At 39.1% G+C, this 10,950-nt stretch overlaps 1 protein-coding gene across 1 annotated transcript in view; it reads left to right on the plus strand.

The window, feature by feature from the left end:
• Positions 1-10,702, plus strand: part of LOC114092287 (quinone oxidoreductase-like protein 2) — a 29,048-nt gene extending 18,346 nt beyond the window's left edge. The window contains exon 10 of the mRNA XM_027934869.2: positions 9,088-10,702. Coding sequence (XP_027790670.2) covers positions 9,088-9,156 — 69 coding nt within the window. The 3' untranslated portion in view covers positions 9,157-10,702. The remainder of the gene's footprint in view (positions 1-9,087) is intronic.
• The last annotated feature ends 248 nt before the right edge of the window (positions 10,703-10,950 follow it).

Below are 10,950 nucleotides of genomic sequence, written 5' to 3' on the forward strand. Positions count from 1 at the left end.
GCCCAGGGCCTCCTGTGCAAGGTACATGCCCTACCTCTGAACTACATCCCAGCCCTGTTTTTTAAAATGGGGTCTCACTGTGTTGCCCAGACTGGGCTTGAACTCCTGGGCTTAAGCGACCCTCTTGCCTCAGCCTCCTGATCTGGGAGTACAGGCACTCGTCAATGCACCTGATTCTCTGGGTTTTGGCAAATAGAGTCGTGTAGCCACTCCATCACAATCAAGATACGGGAACATTTCCATTGCCAGGCATGGTGGCTCAGGCCTGTAATCCCAGTTATTCAGGTGGCTGAGGCAGGAGGATCACAGATTCCAGCCCAGCCTGGGCAACTTCGTGAGACCCTGCCTCAAGAGGAAAAATAAAGGGCTGGGGATGTGACTCAGTGGTAGTGCCCTGGGTTCACTTTCCCCAGCACTTCCAGAAAAGAGAGTCTCCACTGCCCCAGAAGATTCCCTTGTGCCCCGTGGTAATCCATCCCCTTTTCCTGCCTCTTAGTCTGACCCTGCCAACTGCTGATCTGTTTCCTTTCTTTATACTTTTGCCTATTCCAGAATGTCATGTGAGTGTAATCATTTAGCCCATAGCCTTTTTAAATTTTACTTTTATCAGTACCAAGGATTGAACCTGGGGTGCTGTACCACTGAGCTATATCATCAGCCCTTTTTACGTTTTAGAACTTTGAGACAAGTTCTCACTAAGTTGCTGAAACTGGCCCCAAATTTGTAATCCTCCTGCCTCCTGAGTAGCTGGGAGTACAGGTGTGCACCACTGCACTCAACTACAGTCTGTGGTCTGTTGAGTCTGGCTTCTTTTACTTTGCAAAATGCTTCTGAAGTTCATCCAGGTTGTTGAATGTGTCAGGAGTCTGTTCCTTTTTATTGCTGAATAGTATTCCATTGTATGGATATGCCACAACTTGTGTTTTCATTTACCAGTTAGTGTTCATTAATTTTCAGTTTTTGTTGATTATGAATAAATCTATATACATTTATATACAGATTTTTGTGTAAACACAGGGCTTTATTTACCTTAGGACTGAGATTTCTAGGTCATATGCTAAGAATATGTTTAGCTTTCTTTTTTAAAAAGCTTCATGGATGTTTAATTGGTTTTATTCCCACTCCTAGATAACATCTCTAGATGACATCATCAGGAAGGCTGGAATTTGATTGTGAATTAAGAGAAATCTATGCAGAATCTTAAAAATACAGACACAGATGCTCCTGAGAAAGGGGCCAGCATCTTTGTGACGGCACCTCTTTCTCTGTGCCTCAGTTACTCAGACTCAGTTCTGTTTCAGTCTTTACATCCCATGATTTTGAAGACAAGGCCACAATGACTGCATTCCTTTTAAAGCCCACAGTGCACACGGTTTTTTATTTTGGGGGGTTATTCTGGACTAGTTGGTGTTTCAGCTTCTGCCCCAAGTCAAGCTCTTTTAATGTTTTGTGGTTTTTCTTTCTGCTGATTTGCTACTATATATTTAGCTTTTCAATAAACTGTCAGACTGGACTGTTTTCCAGAGTGGTTGTACCGTTTTGTCTTCCTAGTGGCAATACCTGAACGTTCTAGTCACTCTGCATATGTTGGAAGTTCGTATTGTTTTCTTTGATTTTTGGCATTTTAATAGGTGTGTAGTGGCATCTTATTGTGGGTTTAGCTTGCATTTCCCTAGTGAACAGTGATCTCAACTATCATTTCATATGCTCATTTGCCATCTGTACCTCCTTTTTGGTGAAATGCATTGATTGACTTTTCAAAGAAGATTTGGATCATTTTGTATTAGAGTAATGATATGATGAATGTAATTCAGCTACAGCAGTCTATCATTAATTCAAAGTTTTTACCTTTTTTTATAAACCATCCCACTCAGTCTCAGATACACTAATACATTCATGAATTTATTTTATACATCAAACCTTCACTGAGTACATTCCATATGGCTGTCAATAACAGTTAAGACAGTCCATTACTTAAGGAGTTCAGGTTTTAATTGGAAAGATCTCAGGATAGTGCTATGATAGGGGAAGAGCCAATTTTTAATGGGAATCGTGAATCAGCATGATGTATTTAGGAAACTAAAAACTCTGATTATTCCTTCTGATGAGCTAATTAAAAATTCCAATAGCAGAACCTTCGCCTCCTAGAACAAAAGCAATATCCTTATTCTGCTGCAAATTCCAGGTTGCATATCTCTGGAGACAAATGTAATTTTGGCTTCATCCACCTCAAGGCAGAGACCAGGGTGCTGCAGACAGCCTGTATCTAGGCATCCGTTGATGCAGCCTCGGTATCTAATGCAGTATGTGAAATACAGGAGGAGAGTGTCCCTAGGCCTCTGAAATAGCTCTCAAAGGACTGGTTCAAAGCCATGCGTTTTACTTTTCAGTCCCTCCCTTGGAGCCTTATCACTGGTGTTAAGCTTCCTGGCCTTAACACCACTGACTGTTTTCCCAGCCCAGGTAGAAAGGGACAGTGTTGAGGTATTTTTAGAAGCAGCAACAATCACAACAGAAGTGGCAGCTGGACATGGAGAGGTGACAGAACATTATGAGATTCTCGAGTCATGGAATAGAATAGCTTTCCCCACAGTGTTCTTTTGAGGGAGCCAGAGATATATGTGATACATTTTTATAAAGATGTATGTGCAGAATGGCCAAAACAACGAATCCTACTATTACGTATAATTGTAATGCACCAGTATAAAAAAAAAAACGAAAAGTAAAATCCAGTTCTGGTCAGTGATTAAAATAATAAGCTTTAGCACTTGAAGGCGCGACTTTGTTTTATGTGAACATTTATTTGAAGGAGAGCCTTCATTTCCCTAGGGGGCTGGGTGGAAGGTATCACTTTCTTGAATAATACTTATTTTTCTCAAGTCTTTTGCATTGTTGGGCTATGACAGATCTCTGGGAACAAGTGCCTTCTAGCTGACAGGGAGAGGGATGGCGTGGTGAGTCACCTGGAGATCATCAACAGGGGCTGCTGGGTGTGTCAGATACCTGTCCTGGAACTGTTCCCTCTCCTTGGATGAGTGGAAGATGCTCATCGAGATAAGGCAAACCCTGCAAGGCAGATGTTTTTGGAACCAGGGATTTCATGCTGCAGAGAGATTGCCACCATTGGTTATTTCTCTGCTTATTATTTATTTATTTTTATTTATTTGGTGTGCTTTTTTTGGAGGATCTCAAATGGAAATGGTGGGTAAACCATAATTCTCATTTCAAAGCCCATATTCAGTGTCGGCCTATGCAGTCTCATCTTTTGCTTCTGTGTCTATCTGCTTAGGAATGAATGTACTTTCTCCCGTTGCCTACATTTTCCATGGCCTCCCTACTCTATTCCTCCCTTCTGAGCCGGTCTCTGAAACATGTTTGATATATATTTTTGGATTTCTATCTCCTTGTAAAACACACAGAATCATTTTGTGTGTGAATTTATTTTTGGTTACATGGTTGTTGGTGGTGTTCTCTTGACCTTGGTCTGTTTCTTAATTTTTCACCCAGCGCTGTCTTTAAGATCTGTCTGTGCTGCTGTTCCCACAGTAGTCCACTGCTCCCCACGTCTGCATAATAGCACATGGAGTGCATCCACCATAGTTTAAAAACCCATTCCCTAGTGACAAACTTTGAGGTGGACTAGATTTCTGACCACCATAAACAGTATGGTAATGAACAGCTTCGTATATGTAAACTTAGGGACTTGTGCAAATGTTGCTTTGGGGCTATTTTCCCAGGAGTAGATTGTTGGTTCATAGGATGTATGTGTATTTAATTTGATTGCCAATAACTTTCTAGCTAACTTGACCAATTTAGGTCCTTTCCAGCAGTGCATGAGAATTCTTGTTTATTTGGCACCCTGTTGATATGTAGCATTATCCAGCTTTCTGCTTTTTGCCCAAATGATAAAGCATAAAGTGGCATTTTATTATTCTAATTTACATTTCCCTTATTTCTAATGAGTTTAAGCATCTCTATATATTTTCCAGCTGGCTGGGGATGTAGCTTAGCAGTAGAGCATCTGCCTAGTGTGTGAGAAACCCTGGATTTAATCTCTGGTATATTAGCCATTCAGTTTTCCATGCTTTGAGTTGCAATTTAGTCTCCTCATGGAGTTTTCTGTTTGGGAGTTTCATCTGTTTCTTAGTAACTTGCAAAAGTTCCTTGTGTGAATTGTGCTTCTTAAACTCTGATATGCATGGAAATCACCTGGGGATCTTATTAGGATTCTGATTGTGATTCAGTCAGGGTTGGATGGAGCTAAAGATCGTACACATCTAATAAGCCCCCAGATTGTGCAAAAGCTGATGGTCTTTTGAGTAGCCAGTTCTAGATGTTAGTTTGAGGCTTTGCAAAAGACTTCTAAGTTTGTCACACTATTGCCACTTTTGTCTAGAGTTACAGTATTCATGCCAGCATTTTGCTGTATGGTTATGCTATTGGAGACTTTTCCAGAAGTCCTTCATTATCCCTGAGTCACAGTAATTTTCTTCTTTATTAACTTTGTAGATTCTTTTTTTTTTTTTTTTTTTTGGTGAGGTGGGGGTCTTGCTCAGGCTGACCTTGAGCTCCTGGACCCAAAGGATACTCTTGCCTTAACCTCCAAGTAGATGGGACTCTAGGCATTGACTGCCACACCTGGCTACCGTCATAATTTTATATCACACTTAAGGATTTAATACTTCTGAAGTCTCCTTTGCATTGGGTATACATCAGGTAAGGTAGATTATTATTATTAATACTTTTTTTGGTGCTGGGGATCGAACCCAGGGCCTTGTGCAAGCAAGGCAAGCACTCTACCAACTGAGCTATAGCCCCAGCCCAATTTTTATTTTCTTCTTTATAGCAAGCCGTTTTCCCCAGTATCAAATAGCCCACTGTTTTCCCATCGATGTATGATGCTTTGTCTTATTGCAAGTTCCAAGTTATATGGAAGAGTAACTCTTATACCTTTGTTCTTTCCTTTCAAATTTGACTTATTTGGGGAGCTTTGTCTTTTTAAATGAATTTTACAGTAAATCTGTTTAGCTTCTTGAACTACTCTAACTGAAATCTTGAATGAAACTATTGATTTATTTTTATACTCATTTACAGAAAATTAATATTTTTTACTATCTTCTCCCATCTGTCAACAGGGATAAATCACCATTTATTAAGATCTTTCATGTCTTTTAATGGGTTTAAAGTTTTTCTCTATAAGGTTTTGGTGTTATTATTCTTTATATCTATTACAAATATTTTGTTTTTGTTGCTTTTGAGAACAATACTTATTATATTTCTAAGTTGATTATTTTGACATAGAGAAATGTCATTAATTTTTATAAACTATTTTTTAAAATTTTAAAATTCTTTTTGGTTATACAAGAAGTAGAATGTATTTGGACATATCATACATACATGGAGTGTAAGTTCCCATTCTTGTTGTACATGATGTGGAGTTAAACTGGTCGTGTATTCATGTATGAACAAAGGAAAGTGAGGACTGATTCATTCTACTGTCTTTCCTCTTCCCATCTCCCCTCCCTTGGCTTCATTACCCGTTGTCTAATCCAAAGTACTTCTATTCTTCCCTCCTACCCCCTTATTGGGTGTTAGCATCTGCAAATCAGAGAGAATATTTGGCTTTTGGTTTTTGGCGATTGGCTTATTTAACTTAGCATGATAGTCTACAGTTCCAGCCATTTATCAGCAAATGCATAGCTCCATTCATCTTTATGACTGAGTCATATTCCATTGTGTGTGTGAATGTGTGTGTGTTTATATATATATAATATAATATATTATATATATATATATATAATATATAATATATATATATATATATCACATTTTCTTTATCCATTCATTTGTTGAAGGGTATATGGGTTGGTTCCATAGCTTAGATATTGTGAATTGAGCTGCTAGAAACATTGATGTGGCTGTGCCACTATAGTATTCTGATTTTAAGTCCTTTGGGTAAATGCTGAGGAGTGGGATAGCTGGGTCAAATGGGGGTTCCAGTCCAAGTTTTCAGAGGAACCCCCACACTGCTTTTCAGAGTGGTTGCATGGATTTGTAGTCCCACCAGCAATATGAGTGTGTCTTTCCCCCACATTCTCACCAACATTTATTGTTACTTGTATTCTTGATAATTGCCATTCTGACTTGAGTGAGTTTTAATTTGCATTTCTCTAATTGCTAGAGATGTTGAAAATTTTTTCATATATTTGTTGACTATTCATATTTCTTCTTCTGGGAAGTGCCTGTTCAGTTCCTTTGCCTATTTATTGAATGGGTTTTTAGGTTTTGGTTTTTGGACTGTGAAGTTTTGAGTTCTGTATATATCCTGTAGATTAATGTTCTGAGGTGCAGGTGGTAAAGATTTTCTCCCATTCTGTAAGCTCTCTCTTCACACTCTTGATTGTTTCCTTTGCTGTGAAGAATTTTTTAGTATAAACCAATTTTGTATTTCATAGTTTTGATGACCTTTCTATACAGCTTTTCTGCATAGATAATGATACTACTTTTTTATATATTTATTTTATTTTATTTAGTTGTAGTTGGACATAACACCTTTATTTCACTTGTTTATTTTTATGAGGTGCTGAGGATCAAACCCAGGGTCTCGCACGTGCAAGGCAAGCACTCTACCGCTGAGCCACAACCCCAGCCCCGATAATGATACTACTTTTATGATTTTTAACTTTTATTAAAACTTTTCTGATTCCTACATAACTAAAATTATATTTTCATTATTTGCAAATAATTATACTTTTGCATATTCCATTCTTTTTTAATTTCATTTTTTGCATTTATCATTTATTTTATTTAAAAAATTAGACTATTTTTGAGCAGTTTTAAGAAAAATTCAACAGAGTATTGAGAGTTCTCATGTACTCCCTCTTCCATTCCCTAAGATTCCACTCTTATTAATATTTTGCACTGGTATTGTACATTTGTTGTAACCGATGAATCAATATTGATACATAATGGTATTAAATAAAGTCCATAGTTTGCATTAGAGTTCACTCTTTGTACATTTCTGTGGGTTTTGCCAAATGTATAATGTCCTGTATCCAGTATTACATATCACACAGAATAGCTTCACTGCACTAAGAGATCCCTTGAGCTCCATATGTTCATCCTTGTCTCCACTCCTGGATCTGTCAATCACTGATGTTTTTAGTGCCTCCACAGTTTTGCTTTCTCCTAAATGTCATATGGTTGGAATCATATGAAATGTAGCCTTTTCAGATTGCATGCAGATTGCTAAATGAAAGAAGACAATCTTTCACTTAGCAGTGTTTTTCCGTGTCATTTTGTGTTTTGATAGTTCACTTTTCCTTGTTATTGAATGAGTCCATTGCATAGATATACTAATTTGCTTTTCCATCCACCTACTGAAAGACATTTTGTGTCTGCCCCCCCCCCCCCCCCCCCCGTTTTGGCAATTGGTAATAAAGTTACTGTAACATTCAGGTACATGTTTTTGTGTGGACCTAAGTTTTCAATTTCTGTGGGTAAATACCTAGGAGTGTGATGGCTGGATTGCACGTTTCAAGGTATCTTCAGTTTTGTAGGAAATTGCCCCGCTGTCTTCCAAAGTGGTTGTACCACCTTGTATGCCCACTAGCAGTGAATGAGTGCTCCTGTTGCTCCACATACTCGCCACCATTTGGTGTTAGTGTTTTGAATCTTAGCTATTCTGATAGGAGGGCAGTGGCCTCTCACTGCTGTTTTTATTTCCCATTCTCTAGTGATGTATTACATTGAGTGTCTTTTTATATGCTTATTTGCCATCTGTCTATCTTCTTTGGTGAGGTGTCTGTTCAGATCTTTGCCTTTTGTTTCATTGTATTGTTTTTGCATTTTAAGAATTCTCTGTATGTTTTAGACACAAATCCTTTGTTAGATATGTCTTTTGCAAGGTTTTTCTCCCTGTCGAGACCTTGTTTGTAAATTCCATTTACCAAATCCCCCCTTCCCCTGCCATGTATTGTACTTTTGGTGCTGTATCCAAAACCTTATTGCTGAGCCAAAAGTGACCTAGATTATTTTCCTATGTTTTTTTGTTTGTTTTTTGGAAATTTTATAATTTTGCATTTTGCATGTAGGTCTCTGAACCATTTCCAGGTAATTTTTGTGAGGGGTATAAGACCTGTATCTAGATTTTTTAAAATTTTTTTCATGTGTGTATAGTATACAGTTTTTCCAGCACTATATTTTGAAAGACTATGCTTTCCTCCATTAAGTTATTTTTACTCCTGTCAAAGTTCAGTTGACTATACTTGTGCAGGCCTATTTTGGGGATCTCTCTTCAATTTCATTAATTTATTTTTCTATTCTTTTCACCAGTATCACACTGTCTTGATCACTGTAGCTGTTTTTTTAATTTGTTTTATAACCTTGCATTTTTGAGGAAAAAAATTTGCAGTTGATTTTAATCTCAGTTACATAAGAAATAGGACACTTTTAATAAAAGAGAAAAAAATCACCAAACATTATAGTTTTTATTCTTCTGCCAAAGGCTTCATTCTTTCAAAAGCTGGAACACTTCTGAAGTGGGGCAGCTGGGATGGAGCTGTCACAGTGAGTGGGGACTGGCCTGTGGACTCTTTATCTGCCGACATTTATTTGACATCATTGAAAATGATAGGGAGCTGGGGGCCGTGGAGCATGCCTGTAATCCCAGAGGCTTAGGAGGCTGAGGAGGAGGGTCGCAAGTTCAAAGCCAGCCTCAGCAACTTAGCAAGTCTCTAAGCAACTCAGTGAGACTCTGTCTCAAAGTGCAAAAATAAAAAAAGGTCTGGGGATGTGGCTCAGTGGTTAAGGGCCCCTGGGTTCAATCCCTGGTACCAAAAAACAAAGCAAAATGAAATAAACAACAAACCCCAAAGAATATGATAGAGAGAAATACCAAGGGTAGGTTATTCATAGATATTATTATTTTCCTTTGTATTTATGGTGATTATTATTATTTAGTTAGCACTGAATAGTTTATTGGAGACACATCTGAATATTTTAGCCATTTTAGACTTTAGCCATCAGGAGAAATTTGTTGCAGTATGCATATGTGCAAGTCTGACCACGTTTTTGTTTTATTTTTAGGTCAATGATGCCTTCCTTCACGTGATACAGCGCAAATCTACGGGCAAGGTTCTTCTTTCTCTTAAATAAATCCTTACTTCTGCAGCAAATTCAGCATGTCCAAATCCAAACTCACATTCTTTCCCCAAAACCTGATTTCCCCCTGTGTTTCTAAAGGTGTTACCACCTTTCTTACTAATCCAGGTTTAAAATCTGGAGTCACATGTGGTTCTGGCTTCTTATTGCTCATAATTAATGTGGCCATGGAGGGTATTGTCCAAACTTGGACCTTTCTGAGAGTGGAAGGGTGCTGTTAGTAATTGCACCAGATAAAGGCGTCCTGGGCAGCAGGATGGAGGGTCACCCTGTACAAAATGCGCTCTCTGCTGATCCTGCATTCCCACTCTGCGGTCTCTCTCACCTCCTCCCTTCCGTCCTAATCGACTCCTCTGCTGCTTCCGTAGTCTTCTCACTGGCTTCCTACCTTTGAACTAATCTGTCCTCTCCGTCTGCATCATGCATTACTCCATGGTGGTCTTCCTGATGCATGGTTCTACGTCTTGCCTCAGGAAACCTGCAGTGGCTCACTGTGGCTTGCACGGTGCAGTTCAGAGCCCTGGAACCAGCATTGGACTATGGCCGTGATTTTGCCATCTCTGTTTTCCAGCCCATGTCTGCAGTTCCTCAGTCCCTGATCTTGCCCCTTCTCTCCTTCACTCTGTCAAACACGGGCTGTCCTGACCCCTGAGGCCTCCTGTGCCCCTTTCCTCTTCCTCTGCTGCCTTCCGGTAGCTTCTCCTGCAGGATCCTGTTACATCCTAACTCTTATAGGGTGTGGCCCGTGTAAGGGCCAAGAAGCGGGTCTGAATCCACTGTGGAGGTATTACATTCATTTTTCTCAGTGCAAAGTGGCTATTCCATACAATGTCTACCTCCCAGAGCTACTGTGAGCAATACAGTGATAGGGGAGTGCACCTGGTAGGTAGTAAGGGATTAGCAAAATGAAAGTAATCAGCAGATTACTTAATTTCTTTCTTTTCTCCTTTCCCAGTAAATTGTAAGCTCCTTGAGAACAAGTATCATGTCTGATTCACAACTTTTTTTTGACTTCTCATACCACCTCCCATAGTGACTGAACCTGGGTAAATGTGAAATACATTGAACTGAATTTGAATGACCTGAAGCTCTTAAATCATAGGATTAAATTAAGAACATGTTGCTCTGTCCATCAGTTGGTGAATGGATAAGTAAAATATAGTGTGGACATACTGTGGAATATTATTCAGCCTTAAAAAAGAATAAGACTTGGATACTTGATACATTGTAGATGAACCCTGAGAATGTTACATGTGAAATAAGCCAGAAATAAATAGACAAATACTCTGATTCCACTTATATGAGAACCTAGAAGAGTCAGCTTGGCAGACAGGAAGTAGAACGGTGGTTGCCAGTAGGAGGGGAAAAATGGGGAGTTACTGAATGGATATAGTTTTGGAGTGGGAAGGGGAAGAGGTTTTGGAGGTTGGTGGTGACGGTGGCATTACAGTGGGAACGCACTCAGTGCTGCTGAACTATACATGTAAAAATGGTCAAAATGGAAAAAAAAGGTTAAAATAAAAATGGTTCAACTTGTTAATTTTATGTTATTTATGTCTTACCATATTAAAAAATTTAAAAAGAGAACATGTTACCCTGACTTCTCAGTGAATTGATTCCAGACACAGGGTGTGTACAGAGTGCTGAGTTCAGGAAGCTGCTGTCTGGGCCACGTCCTGGTCTGTGGGGAGAGGTCCTGTACCCTGCTGGGTGCTCAGAGGGCCCTTGGTGGTCGGACTTAGATGTTCCCACTTTATGACGGGGTGAAGGCCTTTGAATTTTTGTCTT

The sequence above is a fragment of the Marmota flaviventris genome, chromosome 12, assembly GCF_047511675.1.
Source record: "Marmota flaviventris isolate mMarFla1 chromosome 12, mMarFla1.hap1, whole genome shotgun sequence".
NCBI lineage: Eukaryota > Metazoa > Chordata > Mammalia > Rodentia > Sciuridae > Marmota > Marmota flaviventris.